A 27,462-nucleotide genomic window follows, 5' to 3' on the forward strand; every position below is an offset into this window, starting at 1 on the left:
TTCATCTACTTCAGATTTTCAGCGTATTCTAGTATTTATTTTAAGGCCTTTGGGCTGTTTTCACTGCACCTAACTAACCTTTGTTACGATGATGCTTTTAATGCTGACTTTCTACAGAATGAATGACAATTTATGATTGAATGGTCTTTTGTAGCACTGTAACTAACCTGCTTAAACCACATCAAAGATTAGAGTTAGGTGAGCATTGAGTGACTCGAGCCTGGTCAACACTGTAATTTATTATCCTAAGGGACTAGGTCAGATTTGCTGATTACGGCATGATGTTCTGCTTGTAGGTTATACTGCAGGTTACAGTTGCTGTATGACCCATAAAGAGATTATTTTCTGCAAAACCTAACCGGTAATTTTAGAAAAATGTTAGGGTATATTTGATGTTGTATGAGGTAATGGTTCTGAAGCAGTTACTGTTCATGTTACATTGGGTCCACGGGTCCTGAAGAAGGGTTACACCCGAAATGTTGAATTCTCCGCTTCCTGAGGCTGCCTGGCTTGCTGTGTTTTTCCAGCCTCCTGCCTGTCCACTATTCTACAGCCTCTGGGTGGAGTCAAGGGGTTCTGCTCCAGCTTTTGGAAGGAGGAGATGTATCTGTACCAGCTCCCTGAGGTCTTGGTAATTACACCTGAACAAATGTAGAAATTAGCGATTTTTGAGAAGATTTGTAGCTCAGGTTGAGCTGGAAGGTTTGTTTTCAGACATTTTGTCACCATACTAGGTAACATCATCCGTGAGAGTCTCCGGTAAAGCTCTGGTGGTAGATCCTGCCTCTCTCTCTCTTTATAAGTCTTGGGTTTCTTAAGGTGGGTATATATTGCTATCATAGAGTAAACTTTCTTCATATCTAAGAGCAGTGCTTCTGCTGTAAATATTCCAGAGTGGTCTGTTTTTTTTTGCCACTAATCGCTAAGCAGACATAAGACAAATGAGGGTTGTTGTCAGCGAACTACAGGTACGCAATACATTATTCAAAATCCTTGGGGGCAGTTGTTTCTCAGAATTCTGAATTTTTCAGATTTTGGAATAAATGACATTTTCGCAGTGAAATTTAAAAAATGACCTAACAGCAGATGCATGTGTGAATAGTACGAGCGCTGAGACACAATTGACACCTTCCAGTGCTGGGCCACACCGCCATGTCACATCTGAGTGGCGTCGTTTGAGTGGGTGTGGAGTTGGGTCACCTGTTCGCATGCCAAAATGATGCTCCACACTCCATGAAAAATACTTTGGATTTCGGGATTTTGGATGAAGAATTGTGTACCTGTACCTCAAACTATCCTTACTCAGTACCACTTACTGGTACAGTGGCAAATACTACAAGATAACAGAATGGTCATCTGGAAAATTATCACAGATATGCACCTAACCAATACATCTCTGTGTGCGGCTTATGTAGGATTAAGCATTATAGTTTAGGCTGGAATTTCTTTTTGAGTAATATCTTTTTCCTTTAGGTCGCTATAGTGCCATATGCCAGAATCTAGCTGGCAGGTAGCCTCTGTCACTCTATATGTTACAAGGTATTATGCAATTATTAATCTGCTCAGACATTTGCTTGCTCTCCCTGTGTGATAACCACCTTATGCACCCCAGTGCCATTGTGTTCCTGACTGGAATCAACATCTGTTAATTCTCCCAGTGTCTCAGCCCAGACAGAATTCACCTGGAAAATTTGAGGTTGGATAAGTGTATTTACTAATGTCTTATCAGTCTGTGGTGCACTGTGTTGAAGGTCTACCACAATACCCAGAGGAAAATACCTTTTCTGCAGGTTACAATAGGTTTATAGACAGGAATTAAATCTGAAGAGCTAGTGTTCATTTGTTATGATTTTTAGCGCACGGTTACCAGAATTCATTATTTTGCACACCAGTATTTCAAATGTGAAGAAGCTTTGCAACCAATGCTATTTCTTAATCCTGATAATATCACCCTAATTGACAAACATTTTCTTTTATGCCCATTATTTCACTTTCAGTAACTCTATGCTTAACGTGATTTTGGATATATAAGGATACTTCAAGTGTTCATTAATTCACAGTCCATAGGCAAGACAGCAGTTATGGTGCTACCATCAAATAAAACACCTCTGGGCTAGGAAGGAACAAAACATTCCACACATATTGATCAACCCTACCCAATAACTCTTGCTAAAAAAAAGCAAGACAACACATGGCTGACAACACATTTGAGCTTGGCTACAGTGCCTTCAACTTAGCTGCTAAAATTCATGTTAATCTTTCCATCTAAAACGGCCTTTGGAAAGAGACAGCGAAATTTTGCCAATACTGGAAACTGGCAAGGGTAGTACTGACAGCAGAAAAAAAGGTGACATTCAGGAATAAAATATTACTAATGTCAGCTGTTGTAACTGCAGATATTCTCTCAGGTAGTTGAGCTAATTTCTTGAATCTATATTCACAACAAAGTTGAATTCTAATGGCATAACCTCAACTGAATTTTGTCTTGAAAGAATAATGGTTAATTTTAGAATCCTTTTATCTTGCACCTTTTATATATAAAGTTAAAACATTACTGATGATAGCATTGAAAATCTTGCTGTTAAAGTTCTGATGGCAGCATTATTGTTTGATGGATTATTTTGGCTAGAGTATTAGATCACTGATAAATTTTCAGTTTTTGTATCTGCTTTTTGAAATATGGTTCAAGTAGAAAATGGAATGGCAAGCTCTTATTAAAAAAAATCAGATATAAAATGATCCATTTTACAACCATTTGCATGTTGTTTCTAGTAATTGGAAGGAATTTAACTTGGAGTACACTCAGGTGTTTGGTTTCACCTTTCCAATTTCCCCATATAAGGTGCAATGAGATTGCCGTTTGCTGAAGTTCCTCAATAAGCTAGACTCCCACAACATTCTATATGTACACTGTCCAGAAATATTGTTAAAAATCACACAACACCAGGTTATAGTCCAACAGGTTTATTTGGGAGCACTAGCTTTGCTCCTTCATCAGGTAGCAGCACTCCGAAAGCTAGTGCTTTCAAATAAACCTGTTGGACTATAACCTGGTGTTATGTGATTTTTAACTTTGTCCACCCCAGTCCAACACCAGCTCCTCCACATCCTGAAATATTGTTATAATTCAAGAGGAGAGAAGAAGCACTATGCTTGGATCAGAGGTAATCAGAGATGAGAATTCATTCAAGTTTTCTTTTAAAAAAAAATGACTTTTATTGCATTTTGAATTGTTTTTTGAGACAGATTTTGCTGCATCGCTTTGTTTTGTTTTTTTAAAGAAAACTAATGCTGTCTTGTAAGCAATGTCCTTCCTTCAAAAGTTTCAGAAAAATATGTCCAGGCTCTTAGGGGAACTCCAATTTTTCTTGTTGTTTTTGTAAAACCTGACATGCCTAAAACTTTTGCAATCATTGTTAGCTTTGAAGTTTGCAGTCTGTAATTGAGGATCTAGTCTCATGCAGAATTCTTTGTTTGGCTGGATTTCAAGCATTAACTAGCCAATAAAGTGTAAGGTGTTATTTAGTAACAGTATTCGTGGCTGTTAAAGGCTACAGAAAAGTATCATTATATAGCCATGGGAATCAAAGAAATGCACAGTATGTTAACAGTCCCTTAAAACTAAAAAGTATTGATGCAAACTGCTCTGTATATGTACAGCTGGATAGAAACTAAAATTCATTCTCAAATGAGTGCAAAAGAACTTTAATCTAGTATATTGGATTGGCTGATCAAACACTTTTCATTACTAGTTAGGTCATGGGACCTCACCAAGCTGTGGACCTCTCTGCAAGATTCTGCAATTACTTGCCCGCCAGAATCCTTACTTTCAGATCTTGCTGTCTGTAATCTCACTATCTTGAGTTTGATGTGGAAGTGCTGGTGTCGCTCTCGAAGGAGCAGTGCTCCGAAAGCTTGTACTTCCAAATAAATCTGTTGTACTATAACATTGTCTGAGTCACATGAGTATCTGCCGTGTATGTGGTGGGTAGTGTTCCCACATGTGATGGTAGTATTCCTTTCGATGATCTGGTATGTCTGGCAAGATTGTGTGGTGCAATGGTTGATGTTGTCCTGAAGGCTGGGTAGTTTGCTGTGAACGATGGTCTGTTTAAGGTTTACTGGTTGTTTGAAGGTGAGAAGTGGAGGGATGATCTTTGCGAGATGCTCGTCATCATTAATGACATGTTAAAGGCTGCAAAGAACATGACATAGTCTCTCTGCTCTGGGGATGTGCTGGACGACAAAGGGTGCTCTATTGTACGTATCCTGTGCCTGTCTTACGTTGTTGTGGTTTTTCATTGTGGCACGTTGGAACTGGTGATCAATGAGTTGAATACCATATCCTGTTCTTATGAGGGTGTCCTTCAAAATCTTTAGGTGTCCGTTGCATTCTTCCTCATCTGAGTATATCCTGTGGAGGGCTTGTCTGTAGGGGTTGGCTTCTTTAATATGTTTAGAGTGGAAGCTAGAGCAGCATCATGAGGATATCAGTGGGCTTGCACTGGAGTGAGGTAATGAGGTGTCTATCCTTGATAGAGATATGTGGTTCCAAGAATGAGACTGATTCTAAAGTAGTCCATGGTAGTTCTGGTGGGATGAAACTTTTTGATATCACTATGAGGTAGTTTTATTGATTCCTTTCCATGGGTCCAAAAGAAGATAATGTCGTTGATTTGGCTGGAGGTCCTGTGCAGCAAAGAAGTCTTGTTGAAACTTATGTATAAATATGTTGGCATATTGGGGTGCAGATTCGGTCCCTGTGGCTGTTCATTGTGTTTGGAGAAAGGTGAAGACATTGTGATCGAGGATGAAGCGGATGAGATGTAGGATGGTTTCTGGAAATTTGCATCTGTGAAGAAAAATCAGAGTTAATGTTTTGGGTCCAGTGACCTTTCCTCTGGTTTTTCTTCCCAGATGCTGCTGGAGTTGCTCGGCTTTTCCAGCAGCTTCTGTTTTTGTTACATGTTATTCCAGTCATTTGGTTTGTCTCCAGCACCACCTTATTTTTAAATTTTTGTGAATATCTTTCTCCGTCTCCATGTCTCTATACATCTATCTCTCTCTGTGTGTTTGACTGTCAGTGGCTTGCTTTAATTCTTTGACTATGTCGATTAATCTCGATGACTCTGTGATATTGTGTTTCTCTATGACCATGTTTCTTTATGACTATGCCCCTCGGTATATCTATTTCTCTCTGTTTCTCCCCGCCTCTCTATGATTTTGCCGAGAGGTGCGAGGGAGGAGCGAAGGACTTCTGGGAAGGTTTGAAGTGGGAAGTGCATCCAACTCCAGCTCCTCAAACCGAGTTAGGGAACTGGAGCTGATGAACTACGGATCATCCGGGAGGCTGAGGGAGAAATTGAGGTCACTCCCCAGACCCAGGATAGGGACAGCCGGGTTACTGTCAGTGGGAGGGAAGGGAACAGAAGGTCAGAGCGTGGTCTCCTGTGGCTGTTCCCCTCAGCAATAAGTATACTGTTTTGGATACTGCTGGTGGGGATAGCCTACCAGGGGAAAGCCATAGTTGTCAGGTCTCTGGCACTGTGGCTCAGAAGGGAAGGGGGGAAAATAGAAAAGCGCTAGTGGTAGGGGACTCAATACTTAGATGGATTGACAGGAGATTTTGTGGTCAGAAATGGCACTCCCGGAAGGTATGTTGCCTCCCCAGTGCCAGGGTCCAGGATGTCGCCGATTGGGTTTCCAAGATTCTGAAGGGAGAGGGTGAGCAGCCAGAAATCATGGTACATATTGGCACCAATGATATAGCCAGGAAAGGGATTGACGATCTGAAAAGTGACTACAGAGAGTTAGGTTGGAAGCTGAAGAGCAGGACGAGTAGAATAGTGATCTCAGGTTTGCTACCGGTGCCACGATGAGCGGCAGGTGGCACAGTGGTTAGCACTGCTGCCTCCCAGCGTCAGAGACCCGGGTTCAATTCCTGCCTCAGGCAATTGTCTGTGTGGAGTTTGCACATTCTCCCCGTGTCTGTGTGGGTTTCCTCTGGGTGCTCCGGTTTCCTCCCACAATCACAAAGATGTGCAGGTAAGGTGAATTGGCCATGCTAAATTGCCCGTAGTGTTAGATGCAGGGGTAAATGCAGGGAAATGGGTCCGGGTGGGCTGCTCTTCAGAGGGTCGGTGTGGACATGTTGGGCCGACGCGCCTGTTTCCGCACTGTAAGTAATCTAATCTAATCTAATCATCAGAAGGATGTGTGAAACTTCAAAGGGTTCAGAAAAGATTTACAAGGACGTTGCCAGGATTGGAGGGTTTCAGCGGTAGGGAGAGGTTGAATAGGCTGGGGCGGTTTCCCTGGAGTGTCAGCGGCTGAGGGATGACCTTACAGAGGTTTATAAAATCATGACAGGCATGTATAGGATAAATAGACAAGGTCTTTTCCCTGGGGTGGGGAGTCCAGAACTAGAAGGCATAGATTTAGGGTGAGAGGGGAAAGGTATAAAAGAGACCTAAGGGGCAACTTTTTCACGCAGAGGGTGGTAGGTGTATGGAATGAGCTGCCAGCGGAAGTAGTGGAGGCTGGTACAATGACAGCATTTAAAAGGCATCTAGATGGATATATGCATAGGAAGGGTTTGGAGGGATACGTGTCGGGTGCTGACAGGTGTGACTAGATTGGGTTGGGATATCTGGTCGGCATGGACGAGTTGGGCCGAAGGGTTTGTTACCATCCAAATGTCTCTGACTCTATCTCTCTGCCTCATTTAATCAGATTATAGATCATTCCTTTGGTTGTTATTCAGCTATTGACACTTAACTGATTTTGCCCGAAACGTCGATTTTCCTGCTTCTCCGATATTGCCTGACCTGCTGTGCTTTTCCAGCACCACTCTCTCAACTCTAATCTCCCCAGCATCCGCAGTCCTCACTTTCGCCTACTTTACTCACGCTAACACCCTTGCAGAGACTTATTATTCGGCACTCCACTCACACCATTTGTATGATCTTTTGATCTCTCTGCCCATTACTTCTGTGTTCTGTGTACTTCCCCGTCACTTCACCTGACCAAAAGGCTACACTCAGAAGGTTTGTAATTTCAAATAAACCTGTTGGACTACAACCTGGTGTTATGTGATTTCTGACTTTGTCTACTGCAGTCCAACTCTGGCACCTCCACATTGTAAGTAGTTTTGATTGCACAGTTTCCAGATCCCTCCAGTCTCCCTTCCCTTCATTCAGTATTCAATCTAATCGTCAATGTTGACAGTTGCTGCTTCATTCTTTAATCCCTAAATTATATTTAAAATACTTGTGCTCTCTGTTTAAATTTTTTACAGTCTGCCTCTAACTGCATTTTAATTTTAAAGACTGCTCCATAAACAAACTGCTCCATAATTCTAAGTTCTAATTTTTCAAATCTGTCTTATTATTTGTATTACATAATTGGTAGAAATGTAAGTAAATTGTCTATACAGCCTCTGTATCTTTAGTTAAAAAATCACACAACGCTAGGTTATAGTCCAACAGATTTATTTGGGAGCATCAGGTAGTTGATGAAGGAGCAGCACTCCAAAAGCTAGTGCTTCCAAATAAATCTGTTGGACTATTACCTGGCATTATGTAATTTTTAACTTTGTACACCCCAGTCCAACACTGACTCTTCCAAATCTGTATCTTTACTAAGTGTGGAGTCCAATATTGCACACATGCTTTAGCTAGGGCTTTAAGTTTTGTGTGGGCTGATTATTACCTTTTGGCCTTTGTCCCTCGTGATGGAGTCTAGAATTCCATTAGCTCTTAATAGCCTTTTCTGCTTTTTCTGTCCTGTAAACCTGAACCCTTAATATCCCTCTGCTCTTCCACACCACCAAGCAGAATTATTGCTCTTTTAACTAAATCTCATCTCCCAATTACAGGCATTGAAATCCAGATGCCTGTTTCTATAGCCCTTTCCCATCTAAACAATATCACTTCTGCTTCCTCTGATCCTGTAAAGAATGAGCGTTATGGTGAACAGAACACCTTTTCTTTCCCTATTCTTATTTAGCCATGATGGCTGCAACTAAGAATGGAGCAACTAACTAAAATAATAGATGAGTGTTTTATCAATTTGGACTGGAGTTACTCACTTGACACAAAAGCAGTGACCCCCTTGTGGTTACTTTGAATAATTCTGTTTTAAATTCGATAATGCCATAATGAGAATCTATTTTTCATTTGTTTGTGGATGTTTGAAAATCTTGCTCTTAAACTAATACAGATATTTTCTTGCCTCACTGGAGGAGTGTAAGTAATGAATGACCAGTCTGACTTACACATGCATCCCCTGCAGACATCTAAAAAAAATGATTTGAAAAGGATATTTACAGATGAAATAATGTGCACAAGAAATTCTTATCATTCAACCCAGTCTGGCTCATTTGACAGTGATGCCCTCTACCCCTTCTCGAGCAACACAATCATCTTGGAGATTTATGTGAAGAACATATAAAAAGCCCAAGCCAGTTGGGAGGGATAGGGCGGGAATAAAAACTGAGAAATACCCCAACCCCTTAAGCAAACAACGGCTGAAGATGTTAGAAGCTTTTCCCTGACGGTAGTGACCCAGGGAATTTACTTAACAAATTCCACTTTTTAGAGGGAACCTTTTATAACTCGTAACCGGACGGATTGGTTACTTCAAAGCGGAGGAAAAATCTTAGAAGTATGGTAAAGACTTCCTGATGATTCACGTTGGAGTATTGTTTGAACTCCGTTAATCAGTATTAAAATCTGTTTCATGGCTTATCACTTTTTTTAATCAGAGTTTGTTAGCATGTTATTTTTTGCACAGCCGTGGTTTATATATTTGAACACCCAGTAGTGCTGTCATAAATTCTGCCCCTCCAGAATTATTTTCGGTTGTATAGAATGAAGGGCCAATGGGATACTTTGCTTTTTTATAGCACTGACGCATTAATAACAGCGTATACTGCAAAATTAAAGTGTATTGGTTTAAATACAGTTTTTGTTCTAATCATGTATTGGAACGAATATATCAGCTATGCCGAGTGACAGCGCTATATTTTTGTAGTCAGCGACAGAAGTGTTTCTGATCCACAATTAATAGTATTATATTGATTCGCACTCTTTACACAGAATCCCTAAGGAGACGAGGATGACTCCTTTGTGTTGGGTTCAATTTACAGACGATCCCTAAGGCCTTTGCTTTGTGTTGTCGTGGCAGCAGCAACAGCCTGCCTTCCGATTGGCTCGCTCTGGAGTCAGTCCTATAAGCACATCAATGCAGTCAAACTAGTTTGCAGAGTGGTTTGAGCTTGTTGTGTTACAGAGGGGGGCACTTAGTACATGCTGTTTATTGTGCGGGTGTTTTTTTTTGTTTGTGTCAATTTCCTCCAATCTGGCGGTTGAGTGAAAAAACCAGGGGGCCCTGGAGCAGTGCAGGATGGTCCTTCAGGCTGTAGGGAAGGCACTGGGCTACAGGAAAAGGTAAGGAAATGAAAGAATTGTTCTAGGGAATGTGCAGCTGACGTGGAAAGAGAATGGCATAAGAGTAGTGTTGCGAACTTTGTCAGTCCGCCGATCCTTAGGGATCCAAATTTGTACACCTATGTCCCCTCGACACACCCCTCCCGACCACGCCTTAATATGTAAGTATTATAGCCTTCAAATGAATTATAGATCATCATGTCTCCTTTGTTTCAGATTTTTAACTATTGCAACAAAAGAGAGACCGAATTAAGGGATTAGACAAAGTCACTTTCTACTCATCGAAACAAAAAGTGCTGAATTAAATTTGTTGAAAATACTGCATGCTAAATTGTGTATTCATGGAAAGGGGGATTTGGTTGTTTGCTGGTAGATATTTGCCTATCAGAACAGCCCAAACAACTAGACCGTATCCTTTGAGAATGCTGTGTGCACTCCCTGATGCAGTCATGCTGACACCAGGGGAGTGTACGACCTCATGGAGAAATTCACAGTATTCTTTAGCTATCTAAGTAGTTTGTTGTTTTTTTTAAATCAAATGTCGGATGGGGGAAATTCGCTGAGGTTCCTTTAAAAAAAATAGCAAATACGTATGGACAATTATGTCAGATGAAAACTGAATAGTCCTCTTGCACTCACTTTGAAGAATTACGCAAGTAGTGGGTACGTTGGTACAGACTGAAAGGTGAATAATCAGTAGTAAAGAAGACAAGACTGTTTAAAATACAAAGCTGTGATGTAGAGGAGCCAGTGTTAGACTGGGGTGGACAATGTTAAAAATTACACACCAGGTTATAGTCCAACAGGTTTATTTAGAGGCGCTAGCTTTCAGAGCACTGCTCCTTCAGCCTGATGAAGGAGCAGCACTCCAAAGGCTAGTGCTTCCAAATAAACCTTTTGGTCTATACCCTGGTGTTGTGTGATTTTTAACTTTAAAATAAAAAGTTACAACCTATTTTGAAGTTTATGAATTATTTAGTGACTGGCTTTGTAGCTTTTTGTCACTGAGTTAATCTTGTTTTCACTTCAAGTAAGTCTGGTTGTCGCCTGTCTTCTGAAACAAGTTACTGGAAGATTAGAGGTCCCATGAGCACTGAGGTTCTCTTCATTTAGAAGCCTAGATAGCTGGTGTAGTTGCACTTTTTAACCAGTCAGGGCATTGCAGCTGAGCCTTGACCAGTCTTAATACTGAATTATTAGACTTTTAAGGACCAGTATAGAAGCCCTTGTCAGATTACCAGTTCCTAATCCAGAAATACTGAGGCCAGTTGTTGAATCCACACTGCTAACCTGTCTGAGATTAACCAGTGATAGAACGTGGTTCTTTCTTCATTTGTGTGGCTCATGTGTACAGTTTTTGCTAAGTTATCAGGGCATCTGGCCTATCTGAAACTTGTGAAATGTTTTTTTTTCTGGGATACATGTATACTGTTTCATGTTGTACAGAATACTTCCTTTCTATTGCTGGTTCTTCATTGTGTGCTGAGGGATATTCAATATTAGTTTGGAAGCTGCAGGAAGTTGAACAGAATTTGTGTTCCCACAGAATGCTATTCTTTGTTTTGTTGCTCTCTTCAACGTCCTGAATCTTTAGTAAAATTACAGGTTTATAAAGGATGGAGGAAGATGATGATGAGCAACTTTAGTGTATCAATTAGCAACTTGCTAACAGATAAAATTTTCTTCAACAATGTTGAAAGGACTTTAAAAATGCAGCTCAGTGTAAAGGCAGGCCATGTCATATAACTGAAAGTAATTTGATTCTTTAATGCAACATATCAATTGAAAATTGGATTATTATTATTATTCTATAACACTTTCTTCTCCTATTGGATAACTCCATTAACTGACCAAATAAGTTTAAACATAAGCAATGGGGAAATAAGGAGCTTTGTATTTTGTGGATCATTCCCATCTACCACCTCATACTATTTGTGAATCTCTTTGCTCTTCAGAACTGGTCCAACTGTCTCAATTACTCTACTCTGACAGCCTTCCCTGATAACTTATTCAATAATGTTGTTATCTGTTGGGTTGAAAGGTTCACGCGATTTCCTTTCTTCTTATTCCCTTGTGTTGCGTGGTGTTTGCGTCCTTCACAATCACCTGCTGGGATCAATTTCCTAATCGCCTGTTAGTGTAAAGCAGCTCAGAAAACCCAGACTTTGTTTACCCTAAGATAGCAATGATGGTGGTAAAGAGAAATTGATAATGCCAAGTTCAGTTTCTGTACTTTGTGAAAGTTTGGTATTATAATTGAGGTTGTGATAAATTCACCAACTTTGCAACATAGACAAATCCCCTCAAGTATTTTATTTTGTATACTTGTTTCATGTAGGCTGTTAGCCTAAAGGACATGGATTATATAAATCAGAATATTTGTTTTCCATTTTAAATCTTTTGGAACAATACTTTATTTCAAGTTTGAGCAAACCTGTCTGCTGTGACATCTGTCAGAGGGAAAGAATAACTCCTGAATTAGCAGGTAAAACCACCTATTCCCAAATTGGGCCCCAGTGTTGCTAAAAAATGCATTACATGTTGTATAATGTGCTGTTCCTGTGGTATTCTCATCTTAAATTGCCCCCAACATCCTTAATCACCAGGTTGTCTCACTAGTTGTTATATAGCTCAAAGTACTGACCCCACCCACTGCCCACATTTAGACTGACACAATTTATAATTGGTTCCCTTTCTGCAGTTTGAGGGCATTTGTGAAGGTTGCGCATACCCATCAACTGTTATGCTTTAATCAAATCCTAGTGACGACAGGCCATAATTTACTTCTATTTAACTTACAAAGAAATATGTACCTCTTCTTTCCAGATATTTTGAGAAAGTGCTCAAGCTAGTTTGTCAGATTCCCTCCTCCAAGGTATTGTCTCATTACACTTTATCCAAACCTTTACATCATTTTTCTGTAAATAACTGGAAATTTAGAAGGTACAGACACTTGGAAATGGGTGCAACACAGATTTGCTTCTATTTATTTAGCTTTCTACATGTTTTGTATTTAGTATCTCTTTTGTAATGGGACACTCTATACCCAATCTGGGCAGGCTTGATATCACTGCTGAACCTGTGGGTCTGTTTTTAGATCTGTCTGCAGCTACCAACCAAAGGTAAATTCTTAAAAATTATTAATATTGCATTTTCTGTGAAGCCAGAAAGCTTAGGATTGTGCTTCCCCAGTTTAATTTGACTGGAGTAGATTGTGTTCTTTTTGTTTTAACGGGGTAGATGCTTGAGTAACTATTACTCTTGATTAGAGAATCTAGAAGTAGAGGTCATAGTCACAGATTAATGGTCCTGTATTTAGGTCAGTGATGAGAAATTTCTTCTCTTAGAGTCACAGAGTCCTAGAGATGTACAGCATGGAAACAGACTCTTTGGTCCAACTCGTCCATGCCAGATATCCTAACATAACTTAGTCCTATTTGCCAGCACTTGGCCCATATCCCTGTAGACCCTTCCTATTCATATACTCCTCCAGATGCCTTTTAAATGTTGTAATTGTACCAGCCTCCACCACACCCTCTGGCAGCTCATTCCATACATGCATCACCCTCTATGTGTGAAAAATTGCCCTTTAGGTCCCTTTTAAATTTTTCCCTTCCCTAGGGAAAAGACCAAGTGTATTTACCCTATCCATGCCCCTCATGATTTGATAAACCTCTAAGGTCACCCCTCAATCTCCGACGGTCCAGGAAAAACAGCCCCAGTCTGTTCAGCCTCTCCCTATAGCTCAAATCCTACAACCCAGGCAATATCCTTGTAAATCCTTTCTGAATGCTTTTCATTCCAGGCGGCTGTAGAGGCCCAGTGGTTGACCATATTTAAGAATGAGATTGTCAAATTTTAGGGTTCTTAGGAAATCATGGGCATGCGGCAGGAATGTGAACTTACTTAGAAAATCAGTCATGATCGTGCTGAACAGAAGAGCAGTCTTGAGGGGCCACAAAGGCTTCTTCCTTCACCTGTTTCCTTTGTTCCTGATTCATGAAATCACCCGCAGCCTCAGCTGCTGTCTTGCTGGTGTCCCTTTTAGAACATTTTCAAAGTGCTGCTAGTAAGTCAAATTGGCTGAAATTGACTTTTCCCTTTCAGTGACTGATATCTTCACTGTTGATGTGACTGCAGTGTGAAAGTTGGGAATGTAGGAAGCAGAGGGAAGGGGAGAGTTGTTAATCAAGAAATGTTGAACAGAAGGATGTTCAAACGGCAGCCAGGTACAGCCATACAGAAAGGAAATAGGATAGTGAACACTTTACAAGGTTTGTTACTGGAAATGATCAGATCAGAAACTTCAACTGTCATTCACCTTACAAAACAACAGTGCTATTGCCTTTAAAGGATCTTTGAAGCTGCTCCCTGTACTGTTGGATCTGAATCTCCATTCCACAGCCACCATTGTTATCACTGTGCTTGTGACCCCATGAAGGGTCCTGAAGAAGGACTCCTGCCCGAAACGTAGATTTTTTCTGCTCCTCGGATGCTGCCTGACCTGCTGTGCTTTTCCAGCAGCACTCTAACCTTGACTCTGATCTCCAGCATCTGCAGTCCTCACTTTTGCCTTGTGACCCCAGTTGTTCATTCTGTGACCCACTAAGGGTTGTGACCTGCTCACGTTGAGTGGCCACTTAGTTAGAAATAAAACAGTGAGCAGAGACTATGGAACGTTATTCTATTGCATGTAGAGAAGAAGAAAGACAGTTATTTTTAAAAACTCTCTACATGTCCACATTTTACCTATTGAAGGGTTTACTGTCCCACCTGTGGAACACTGCCTTACAGTTGTAAAATTCGGACAAATGGTTTTAAATATGAACTTGTAAAAACATAATAGGATTAATTCCTTCCTAACAAAACAGCAAAATTCCCTCAAGGTCCAGACTTTTGTAAGGTGCAAAAGACATGTTCTCCAGCACTTCGCATGATTCCTTCAAAATTCCCTAACCCTCCAGGTAGTCAATATATCCCTTTTGGCCAAGATAGTTCTTGGCCCGTGACTTGGATTCGGCCCAGGTGCTGTCTGGTAACTGACAGTAAGCAAACAGAGGAGTAGACAAAAGAGAAGCTGAGAGTCAAACAGTAATGATTAATTGTGGAATGCAGCAAGCCTGAACTGGTACGACTGTAAAAGCCCTGGGGAAATCAGCACACTAATGTTGGCGAGCTGAAAACAGTCTGCTCATGCGACCTGTCATTTTCATATTTATTCACTACTTCTGCTTGTGCTTACATGCATTTTTTTTCCTTTTTTTCTTTTTCTTTCTTTTAACCTCGAAATCAATTTAGCATTCTGTTTTCAAAAAGAATGATTTTTTTTTGGTTGCAATTACATCAGTGTGTTCCTAAAGATGACAGTATAGGAAATGGTAGTAACTGACAATTTAAAATATTCGTCATTCGGGAGTAGAAAAATATATGGAAATATAGAAACATTGTCAAACTTAGTCATCAAATTTCAATTGCTGCAGTGAGTCAAGAAAGCCACTAAAATGAATATCTTTTAAAAATTGATGACATGCTATACAGAACTAATCACTGTGCTTCCAGCCTGTTGCTGTAATATCTCCCATTTGCGTCAGTCCTAGGAATTCGCTGCTCCCAGTTCCAAGGAATCAGGAAACCTACTTCATTAATTTCAACTCCAGTCTCATGCATTGCTCCATCCACACTTCAGTTCTGACTCCTGCAGTTCCTGACTTGGTGTTACATTTCTCACCTGGCTGCTCAGTTCCCTTACTCCAGTTGCTGAAAAAACAACCATGTGTGGTGTTGCTCACAGAGAGTTGGGACTTCAATCATTAGCACTGTAGTTGACTGGCTGTTGGAGTGAACGGAACTGAGCAGCCAAGTGAGAAATGTAACACCGAATCAGGAACCACAGGAGTCAGAATTGAAGTGTGGATGAAGCAATGCATGAGACTGGAGTTGAAATTGATGAGTTTCCTGTTTCCATAAGTCCATAAGATATTTGAGTAGAATTCGAGCCATTTGGCCTATCAAGTCTGCTCTGTGATTCAGTCATAGCTGATAGGTTTTACAACTCCATTTTCCGGCTTTTTCCCCGTAATCTATACAACATAGGAACTGGGAGCAGCAAATTCCTAAGGCTAAGGCAAATGGTGATTTTACAGCAACAAGCCAAAAATGCAGTGATTAGTTCTGTACAGCAGGTCATCAGTTTTTTAATATAAGCTCTTAGTTGCCTTTTACACCCACTTCAACATGTGTGGTGATGTTAGGTAACAAGATCCAGGGTTCTGCATCAGAAACAAGGAAAGAAAATAGAATATATGAAGGATAGCATGTTACTTTGCATGAATGATTTGGGTCATGGATGCGCTTGCATCTCATCTCCCTCCAGAGAGTGAAGGTCTAGATTGTACTCAATCAAGACTTGTCTCAAAGTACACAAACTAGCGATGGTGAACTTGGGTTCTTTCAAAATAGTGGGTAAAAGTAGACTGCGTGACAAGCTTGAGCCAGAATGGCCTACTTATCTCTGGGGAAAAAAAGTGCATCATCTGTTGTCAGTAGGTGTTCTCTTATTTTTAAATGGTATTCCCCTCCCAGTTCTAAATTTCCCCATAAAAGGAAACATCTTTTCCATATCCACTCAGTCAAGACTCCTTGAGATATTTTATGTTTCAACCAAGTGACGGCACTGCATCCACTCCTTTCACCACCGACACGCAATAGCAGCAGTGTGTACTGACTAAAAGATGCACTGCAAGAAGTTCACCAAAGATCCTCAGACAGTACCTTCGAAACCCATGGCCACTACCATCTAGAAGGACAAGGACAGCAGATATGTGGGACATCCACTACTTACAAGTTTCCCCTTCAAGCCATTCACCATTCAGACTTCGAAATATATCATTGTTCCGTCACTGTCTCTGGGTCAAACTCCTGGAATTCCCTCCCTAAGGGTACTGTGGGCATCGTGCAGCATGTGGACTGCAGTGGATCGAGAAGGCAGCTCACTACCACCTTCTCAAGGGTAACTAAGGTTGGGCAATAAATGATGGCCCAATTAGTGATGCCCACATCTCACAAGTGAATGTTCTTGCATACTTGGTTCTGAATGGTGATTTTCTTCATATTACTTTAATTTCATTCTGTCAGATTTTTCCATATCATAGGATCACATTGGTTTGAAAGCAGGTCTTACAAACTGCAGTCATGTATATTATGTTTATGTGGAATTCTGAGAGTTTTTAAAATTTGTATTCTAGTGTGTTTGCCACCTGACAGCCCCACCACCTCTGCACATCTATCTTTCCTCTCCGCTCCACAATGTATTGATGGATGTTAACCTCTGAAGAAGGGCAGTTGTGGCTGCACTCTGAAAGTTGATGTCACTGGAACAACCTCTTCATCCAGGGCAGTTGAGAGCTGGTGCTGTGAAAGAATAATACTAATAATATAACTTTTTGTGTGATTTTAGTATGATATATTCTCAGGGCACTGACAAATCAATTTGGTACCTTTTAAAGAGGAAAGCTTTTTTCAGAGATTTCATTGTTTTGCTGTTATCCTTTCTAAATGTTTTATTAATTTTTGTAACTACTTTAGTATATGTTTTTTTGATTATCTTCCTGCTTGGTTTTGAGTGTGCTCTGTTGCTGTTTTATGAAGATTGAATTTGGCCCGTTTATCTGGAAATGTTTAGCTTTTAGGGCTGGAAATGATTAGATTAGATTCCCTACAGTGCGGAAACAGGCCCTTTTGCCCAACCGGTCCCCACCGACCCACTGAAGAGTAACCCACCCAGACCCATTTCCCTCTGACTATTGCACCTAACACTATGGGCAATTTAGCATGGCCAATTCACCTGACCTGCACATCTTTGGACTGTGGGAGGAAACCGGAGCACCCGGAGGAAACCCACGCAGACACTGGGAGAATGTGCAAACTCCACACAGACAGTCGCCCATGCCTGGAATCGAACCTGGGAGCTGTGAGGCAGCAGTGCTAACCACTGAGCCACCATGTGGCTCTTGTGACACAGTGGTTAAGTGTCCCTGCCCTGGACCTCTAACCCAGGTTCAAGTCCCACCTGCACCAGAGGAGTGTAAGAATCTCTCTGATCATGTTGATTAGAGAAATCAACTGTTGCTTTTGAGGAGCTGTTGTGGCACAGGGACAGTGTCCCTACCTTTGAGCTAAGAAGCCTGGGTTCAAGTCTCACCACCTCCAGTTGCTGTGTAGTAATATCTCTTAAGTATTTAACATTTGCTTTGATTTTCTTCTTCCTGACACCATCACAATCTCATGAATGAGAAGCAATTTCCTAAATGGCAGTGTGAAAAAGTCTCCTGCTTATGCTGCTGTAATGAGCTTATGCAGCCATGTGAGCAGATCAGCCAGTCTGTTTTTCTTTAAATACATTTTTTGTGTATGTGGGAATCCAAATGCATAGCCCCATGGAAAACTGAGATTTGGCTTCAAATGCTGAGCTCTTAATTGAAACGGCATTGTTTTCAGGCGATCCTTTTATTTGTTATATTCCGTGTGTAAAAAATAAATAAATAAATAAAACTGCACAATTGTCAGAATTTGATATTTTTACCTCTGTGTTTTGATTTGGAGTTAGAATGCATGACCAGTCAGATATGGGTCATTTAGGCTATGTGGAAGTTTGCTTCTGTTGGGTAATCTTTTCACATCAGGGACTGCACTATTGTAAAGGAGAATTGAGTGAGGAGGTTCCGATCACAATAGAGGGAATTGTAATAATCATAAAGGCAAACAACTACAATAGGAATTTAGGCACCAGCAAAATTTGAATATTTTAAAAGATAGAATGAAGCATTCAATGAAGGTTTATGCAAAATCATAGATTGTAAGTAATTGAAAAGACATGGAGAGACAGTTCAACTTCAATAAACTGAAATAAACCAAGATGGAAAGACAGATCTCGATTTCACCACACTAACAATGCAGAAGGGGAGGCAAAGCATCATAATAAAAATTGCTCTATTGCACAGCTTGGGGAGAAAGTTGGGAATATAGTTGGAGGATAGACAGAACTTGTTTTGGTGAGGAAAGGAAGGGGAGGAAATATTGGGGTGGTGGAGAAAGGGATATTGTTTGGGAAAGAGAGACTCCTTGTATTTTTCTTGTATCCTGTTTGAGCAGATGTTTAAATGGTAATGCGAACAGTGCTTTCAAGGCTTCCAAAGTCTAATAGTACCTGGTATAATTAGGAAATGGATTGGAGCGTTGTTGGGTGTAATATTTGCCTAACCAGCAAGCTCTCAAACAACTCTTGATGGTTGTGTATGTGCATTGTTTGTATTGCTGACAGTATTGAACTGAGTGAATATGGGAATAGTGGTAGACTAGAAAACTGAACATTACCAACTTGTACCTGCAATTTAAAAAAACATGTTTTATGTTTCAATACATGTCACCTTTTCTGATTTTATTTATAATTTACCTTTATCTCCCTCAGAAAGACTGCAAAATCAAAGCCAGATGAAAAGCTGCCATCGACCGAAGAGAAGAAGTTGTATCTCGAGGCAGAATACGCCTCTGCTCGAGTGTCTGATGCAGATTTGCCCATGCTTGTGAGCTTGCCCAGGGAAATTGACCAGAATGAATGGTTGGCCAATAACAGTGAGTAAATTTCACAATAATGCAGAGATTCACGACAAGAGAATAGTATGGTGGCCCTATGCATTGGAGCTTCAGACACACTTTAATGGGTGTGGAGTTTTCTCTCCTACAGTTTTCCTTGGTGACTTTCTAGGCTTGTATAGGTAAAGGGTGGAAATTTCCTGGGGAGATAGAGATGGAGGTGAAATTGTGTGGGACAGTCTTCTTGTAGTACTCTTAGATATGTCACAGCAGCCTTTTAAAGAAAATCATTGCAAATTCCTGAAAAAAAATTCACTTGGTTTGTCTTGTTTTTTAAAGAAAATGGTGCTTAGTAAGGAGGACTCTAAAAGAACAAAGGTAAATATGTATAGATCAAATGTTGCTGTCAGTATAAGCTAAAACTCTTTCTTTGAGATTTATTTGTAGCATAACAGTATGAAATAATAACTGTATTTGGTAAAATACAGAGAAATGGAGAAGATTCATATAGGGAGACAACGGAACTGAAATTACCTATCCAGACTTTTTAAAGTAAAAGTCTGAACTTTCTCACAAATCTCCATAGTGGTCAAAACATTTTCCAGTTAGTTACTTTTTAGTCTGGTAAACGCAGAAATGTTGTGCCTTGATTTTAATGGTGAACAAGTTGTAATGCTATATCAAGTATCACTTTCTCAGCAATAACGTGCAGACTGGCACTCGGTTTGCGTTCCACCAGGGTCACTCAGCTCCTGACCCTGGTCCGAATGTGGATAGAAGAGCTTAGTTCCAGAAGTGAAATGAGAGTGACTGTCCTTGATATCGAAGCAGTATTTGACATAGTATGACATCAAGGAACCCAGACACAATGGGAATCAGGAATAACGCTCTGCTGTTTGAAATGATATCTGGTGCAATGGAAAATGTTTGTGGTTTTCGGGTCATGATCCCAGGACATCATTGCAGGATTTCCTCAGGGTTAGTGTTCTAATTTTGACTCTGACAAAGGTGTAACCAGCTGTTGTCAAACTGTGACACTTAGAGGACTTTTAACCCAGGTCATACTCCAGAAAAGTAGTACTCTGTATGCTGTTCGTGCTATGTACAAAATTATTATAGGTGTTAAACATTAAGGAAATAACTTCCCAGCAAGTTGTTGTTCTATACATTATCGTGTTGCTCACTTGCCTCTTTGTCACAATGATAAAATAAAACACAATAAATGAAAGTTTCAAAAAAATCAAGAAATAACTGCTACTGACATACATCACATCTGCCCGTGTCGTAGGTTGATGTTTCAGAAGTACAGCTTGCAACCATTTCGGATGGGGATCTCGGTGAAACGAAATCTATATTTTTTTTTTGTTTTTTACGGTGACTGACTTGCTGTGAATTCACAGGTGTTTGTTATCCTCCTTTCACTTTCTTTTTGCCTTCTCTTTCACAAGCAATCTCTTTCCATTCACATTTGTAGCTCACACACTTGTGGTGAGCAGGATACTGACTTATTGTGACTGAATGAAGCAATTCTTGTTTTTGTTAATCTGATAAAAGGACATTTTTAGACAATGCATTCCTCAGTCATACCTGTATCTTGAATGAACCACAGCCTTGACTGAGTCACTAGAGGGCTTAGTAAAAGAATAACTGTGTTTTTCTGTTTTGAAATCTGTTCAAGTAATGCATTCTTTCCTCCATGATTATGCTAAGCAAGAACTGAACAGGAAACTCTCTGCTCCCTCCTTCAGGCAGAGAAGCCATTAAAGTCGAGTATTGATTTTCCATTCTGTTGTTTTGTACAATCATGAACACTTCCATTAAAGAGTTGTGCTTCATTCTTGACTGCAACCTAATCATTCAAATTAATCTCCAATAGATTGTATAAACTGAATCCACAGAGTTGTCAGTATCATTGTAAATCTTCCTCTGGACTTGGAGCACCTTTACACAGCCCAGAAAATTATTAATGCTCCAACAATTGACCTTGTGTTCTTTGGATGGTTTACTGGATTATAAATACTGTACGCAGTGTGGCACTGAGCCAATCAGACCAGGTGCCAGGTCTGATTCTCAGGCTTTGTAAAGTTAGTTGGTGTCGTCCTGGCTGGTGGTAAGGGTTGAATTTAGTACCCCTTATATTAGGAAGAAGAATTCTGCTGGACTTCAAAAGAAGTCCAGGACTAGCTAGGCTGGTTGTGATTTCCTTTTCGTTTGAAAAGTTCACTGACACTCTAGAACCATGTATAAAAAGAGGGACTTGGGGATGTAGATGCCCATGAGCCATATTGCTAAAAGAAAAGAGAGTGGAATCTGGGTGGGGTGGAGCAGAGAGGTGGTGGTGCGGGGTGCACTGCCCTAGAGAGGAAGAAAGTAAAGTAAGAACTTTGTTTCTACAAAATATTGTTTAAAATATAACATTGTCTCTCTGTTGTTTACTATTATTTTTGTTTTGATAGCAATGACATTCTTCAATCACATAAATCTGCAGTACAGTGCTATCTCTGAATTCTGCACAGCAGAAAGCTGTCCTGTAATGAATGCATGTAATGTGTAAGTATTTGTTTGTGTTTTATGCTATATATTTTGATCTTCTTTTATTTTATCCAGAACAACTCCCCACAACAACATGACTTGTTAATGTGTCATCGTTAAGGACAGTTAAAATCACAGATGAGTCCATTACATAGATATTCAACATCCAGCTCCACAGACAACACAAAGAAATATGGCAGTCAGATCCATTTCCACATAGAGTGAGAGAATTAAAGGGAAAACTGAGTTGAATCTGCCCAACCCATTTCATATAAAGCTTGCCGAGAGGAGGGAGGTCCCAGAGATGGAAGGGATCTGCTTAGAGAACTGTGTTCGGTTTGTCAGATTTTATTGTTGAGTTTGGTGGTAGCATCACAGAGTTCGATCAGAATATACAGTGAAAGTTGTCACAGTCACATTGCAGAGAGATGCCTGAGTGTGAGTTTAATCCAAAGGTCACTTTGCCTCAGGTGAAGAATGATAATCTGATAACAGGGAAGTTGCAGGTTTTCGACAATGCATTCCACTTCATACCTGTATCTTAGATGGACCTAGTTGCGTCTGCCCAACTCATTTCACGCCCATTTCACAGAGAGGAAGGGGGTGGGCAGAAGTGAGAAGAATATGCTTGGTGAACAATGCTCAGTTTATCTGGTTTTATTGTTGAGTTTGGTGATGGCAACACAGAGTTGGATCAGAATATACAGTGAAAGAACCTCAGCCAACATGGGAATTGAACACATATTGGCAGCACTCTGCATCGCAAACCAGCTGTCCATGCAGTTAAAATGGCTTTGTCTGACCTCAAGAATTGAATATTCCTGCAAGTATAACAGTAATTTTGCTTTGTTAATCATTGCAGCATATTTTCATCTGTACAATGATGTATGCTTAAATTCTGTGCAGAAAGTAATGGAAATTCGTACTTCCCCCAAATGGTTGTACTTACTGGGTTATTAGAAAGTTTTCAGGACTACAATTGGCAGTTCTTTACTAGCTAAGGGTATCAAAGGATTCAGACTAAATGCAGTTGAGGTACAGATGAGCTGTAATTCAATCAAGTGGCTGTCACTTGTCCCTTTGAGCCTGCTCTACCATTCACTAAGATCATGGGTGATATGACTTTGACCTCAATTCTGCATTCTTGCATATCGCTGATAACCTTTCATCCCTATCCTAATTAAGAATCGATCTACCTCAACCTGAAGAATACTTAAAGATATGGCATCCACTGCCTTTTGAGGAAGAGAATTGAAAGACTCTCAACCCTCTGAGAGAAAAATGTTTCTTCACTGTCTTAAATGGGCAGGCCTTCATTTTTGACCCCAGTTTAGATCCTTCATTCTAGATTCTCCTGCAAGTGGCTGTATCCTTTTGACATCCACCCAGTCAACTCCCCTCAGGATTCTTATATATTTCAATTAAGTTACCTTTGACTCTTCTGAAGGCTGGATGATATAGGGCCAGCGTGTCTAGCCTTTTAATGCAATCTGGCCATTCCATGTCTTGGAGTAGGCTCAAAGGACTTCTCCTGTGTTCCTAAATATGCTAGGATAGGCGAGAGTTTGTTGCAGTGGCCTTTAATGTTGAATAGATTATGGATGCTCACAGATCCTGGCCACGTAGACACATTGTAGGAGTCCATGTTGCTTATCCTGTCACCTATAATCTGTTTGCAGTCAATACTTCTGGATAGATGAACGAGGGAAGAAAATAAAGTGTACTGCACCACAGTACATTGACCTAGTGATGACGCACATCCAAAAACTATTGACTGATGAGGAAATCTTCCCTACTAAGTATGGTGAGTTTTTCAAATATACTTAAGAGGTGTTCAGCATGTGTGACAAGATTTCTGCCCGTTACCAATTCTAGACTCCAACAGCACACTTGTTTGCAAACAGGTCTGTTTACATATACCTACAATCTTTGTTAATGAATTGGTGCAAACTCGACTAATTCTCTGATTTTCATTCCCAAATGATTACTTGGCAAATGAATATTATAACAACTGGAATGAACCCAGACATGTTTAGTGTAGTAGTGATCCTTGTAATAATTAACCTTATCAATTGCTGATGTTGGATCAGCAACTTGGATGAGAAGTCCAACATTTACTGTTTTTAAACAGCTCAACCTGCTTTCTTAGTTCACATCGAATGAAAAGAGGATAAATTTGACTTTGTTCTCTTCCTCATACAACAGTTGAATGCTGGACAAAATTTTGAAAATTCTCAGCTGCGTCATTAATCTGTTTTGTGTCTGCATTGATTGTCCAGGTATATATAGGATCATTGCTCTTGCTCTAGCGAAGTTGATTGATCTCCCATTTTACCAACAGGTAAAGACTTCCCGAGTTCTTTTGAATCACTCGTCCAGAAGATCAGCCGCTACCTCTTCCATGTTCTTGCTCATATCTACTGTGCTCACTTCAAGGAAGTTGTGGCCCTTGAACTGTACCCACATCTCAATACCGTGTACACGCACTTTCTGATCTTTGTCAGAGAGTTTAATCTCATCGACCCCAAGGAAATGGCTGTGATGAGGGACTTAACAGATGTTCTCCTCTGTGGTACACCGCAGCCCCAGAACCATGTGAACCACAGATGAACCAGGCGGCCAGTGCATCTCATGGATATTAGAAATATTTTCTTTAGTGGAAAGAATAATAACTTAAGGAATCATGTTGCCCATGGCAACGTTGAAGAAATATGTGACCAACAGATCAGTGATACCAAGTGGCCCAAAGTGGTGACTGTGTTGAAATCCCTACCCATACAGCAGTTATCCTTTCTGACCGCCTCACTGACTATTAACTTTTATCTAATGAAAAGGTGTCAATTTTCTCTCCCCCGCCACCCCCAACCCCCACCGACTTCAGACCGCCAGTGACAGCAAGTCATGAGTTTTTTTTTCCACTTCTGCGGAAGATTCTCATAACTTGCTCGCTGCCAGTTATGGATCTGTCAGTGTTCAGGAAATAACTAACACTATGCACTGTCACATCCGAAGTATCCGTTTAGGTGCTCACTTACCACTCTCTTAGTCTGGCATGGTCAGTGCCCTGAATGCCATAATTGTGCAGGCAGGAGAAATGGGATCAGAAAGTTCTTTTGGCGAAATGCCTAATGGGATAGAACAGATAAAGGCTTCTGTAGTGTGCATGTAGGTTTGTTTTATTTCTTTCATTATTGACAATTCCTGGAGTATATTTGTAAGTGAATTGGAGACGGTTTTTGCTTTACTCTTTTCCCCTTTCCCTACTGCTCCCTCTTTTTCTAGTGCCATTAAATGAGCTTTATTGAAGATTTAATGATCTTAGTGGGTCTGAGATACCTTCATGACGTGCAACTTGTTATACATCCTGCATGCATTCTTTGAATTATTGGTGAGTTTAGAAGTGGCCCTGCGCTCACTCAGTCTCAAAGAAAAGTACCCATGGTGATTTGAATGTTCCCTAAAACTGGTATATATTTGGCTCACGCAAGCATTGGGTTTTCCTGCTCGTCAGATGAAAGGAACCCATCCTAGGAACAGAACACTTTCCATTGTCGGCTCAGGTACACGATAATAGCATGTACTTGTTGCAGAGTAATATCCCCTCTCCCCTGTCTCGATAACATACTTCAGCCCCAGTCGTGGGAAAAACTACAGCAATATGGCAGTTTTCCATTTTCCACAGAGTGCAATTATTAGACAGGATTGAATTAGGGCTGGTTTGCACTGTAGTCCATGTTGATGGGGCAGGATTAAGACTACTATCAATTCTAAATCTTTAATTTTAGCATTAACATATTACACTACTGACTTGGCTTGGTGGGATAGGTGAAAATATTTCCACAGATGATATTAGAATTGTGGGTATGAATCACCTCCTGCTTGTGCTTATGGGTTTAAGTCATCTTGTTATTTATGAGAGTTTTACTGTGTTTTGCCCTTTGGAGCCAATATAAGTTTTAGCATGATAGAATGAAAACAGCATCACAGATGGAGGTTCTTGCTCACTCTCTTTTGGTAGCAATGAGATTATATCGTTTGGAAGGTGGTAGGAAATGTGATTAATGGAAAACAGTGGTTTAAGTAGTGAAACTCTATAGACTGTGGCTCTTCTCCCCTTTCCATTGCTCGCATTAATACTTTTAATCTTCTTCTATATAGGGATACGACCACAAGACTACTGAATAAAACACATCTACTGGCCTGCCAGTGTTTTCCTGCTGTGCTAGCATGAAATTGCTAAGGCCAAAGAAAAGTTGGGTCATGAGAGGTTTCCTCAAGATTTTGGTATTTGTCCTGTATTTTTCAGAGATCTTTAATTCTGAAACCAATTTAAGAATCTTATTTGTAGTGGACTGGTTAGTGTGACCTCTAATGAGGTTCTGTTTATTTTCTCCTTTTCCCATCATCAAGCAAAAGTTTTACCACACTGCAATTTGTAAAAAATTTTTTTCTCGGGTCTCTTTAATGGAAGCTTTTTAAGAACTGGAAATGAATGCTAGCTATATTTGTGGAATTTCACAGAGATCACTGTGACACCAGATAATTATAATACCTTTTGAGAGTTGTTCCATTGCTTTTGTTAGTTTGTGACTGACAATAAATTATGGAGAGCAGAGTAAGTAATACACAGATTTTGCCTACTAGCTATAACTCGAGTGCCCATGGATTATTGTTTTTTTTTCAGATGTTTGCACTTTTAAAGTTTTCAATAGCTATAATTCAAGTGTTTTATTGTTCTCCATGACAGTAGGGGTAGGAGTATACCCCAGTCAGGATTAATTCCGCCAGGGAAGGAAGGAATGGTAGGATATGAACACTGTTGACCACTATCAAATCAGTTATGATTTCAACTATCTCTGCTTTGGATTTTAGAGCACAGCTGGTAACAACTTGAAATGTGTAATTTTACAGTAAAGGCCACAGAGTTTGAAAGGAGGTACGGGGTTAGTGGGGGAATGCCTGCTTGTAAAACTAGTCTGATTCAGTGGCGCCGTTGGTACAATCTGTCAGTGACATGTGAAGTCGACTGGGTTTATGAGGTGCCAGAGTTTCTGGGTCTAATTTTTAATGATTGAAACAAGGCAATATACTTAAAGACATTTATTAAATAATTGATTTTTATTAACTTGCTGATTTACTTCACAGTAAGGTGGTCTGTGCAAAAGTTATAAAATATTTAAAAGTTTCACGAGCAGTTAGAGGATTTGATTTTTGTTTGTTTCTTCTGTCAGTGCAAATACTATTTATTTTTGGCAGTTTGTGTTTCTTTTGTTAACTGGAGCAGAACATAGGTTGTATCAACACTGCTTAGAGTGACTAGCTGGTGGCTTGGAGCACCAGATAGCACCAATGTTCTTCTCCATTTAAATGAGTATTCAATTGGTGGGGTCAAATTTGGCATGTTTACTCTACAGGAATTTCTCTGTCTCTCTGCTGAGCACTCTTTTCTGAGCAAACTAGGAGTAGATGGGCATGGCGTTCAGGATGCTTGTGGGTCTAGAGTTGGAGACAACAATGCTGGTTTTAATTCTTTGATGCCCAAGAGACCAACCCTATTCAGGATCTCTGGATCTTGCAAACCTACAAAGACTGGCTCAGGACAAATGTTACTGAGCATTACACGTGGTCCCTGTCCTGATACATGAGACAGCAGTAAGCTCAAAGAGATGGTGTGGAGAAGAAAGGAACTGCCTACATCTGAATAAAGAAAGGATTTGCGGTTTGGGTAGTTACAATGCCAAACTATTTTTGTGAATATGGTTCGGGGACTCGATAATTAGAAATATGACATGTCCCTTGTCATTTATAGAAACTGTGCCTGTATGATTGGGAGTGAGGGATTTGCAAACCAAGGAGGCATCTCTGGGCTGAATTCATGAGAGTTACAAGT

General features: G+C 40.3%; 1 protein-coding gene across 1 annotated transcript; it reads left to right on the forward strand.

Moving 5' to 3' along the window:
- The first annotated feature begins 9,235 nt into the window (after positions 1-9,235).
- Positions 9,236-24,885, forward strand: LOC122542216 (MOB kinase activator 2-like). Its single transcript, XM_043679713.1, has 5 exons — positions 9,236-9,449; positions 18,916-19,079; positions 21,497-21,590; positions 23,252-23,376; positions 23,914-24,885. Exons 1-5 carry the CDS (start codon positions 9,406-9,408, stop codon positions 24,180-24,182), a joined length of 696 nt encoding a protein of 231 aa, XP_043535648.1. The 5' UTR covers positions 9,236-9,405; the 3' UTR covers positions 24,183-24,885.
- Positions 24,886-27,462: the final 2,577 nt, after the last annotated feature.

This window comes from Chiloscyllium plagiosum, chromosome 39 (genome assembly GCF_004010195.1).
Source record: "Chiloscyllium plagiosum isolate BGI_BamShark_2017 chromosome 39, ASM401019v2, whole genome shotgun sequence".
NCBI lineage: Eukaryota > Metazoa > Chordata > Chondrichthyes > Orectolobiformes > Hemiscylliidae > Chiloscyllium > Chiloscyllium plagiosum.

Bases quoted from the DNA above. Each gene is read 5' to 3' on its own strand.
- LOC122542216 (XM_043679713.1), top strand. From the start codon at position 9,406: ATGGTCCTTCAGGCTGTAGGGAAGGCACTGGGCTACAGGAAAAG. The intron at 9,450-18,915 runs GTAAGGAAATGA...TATCTCCCTCAG, and splicing joins GCACTGGGCTACAGGAAAAG to AAAGACTGCAAAATCAAAGC. The intron at 21,591-23,251 runs GTAAGTATTTGT...ATCTGTTTGCAG, and splicing joins GTAATGAATGCATGTAATGT to TCAATACTTCTGGATAGATG.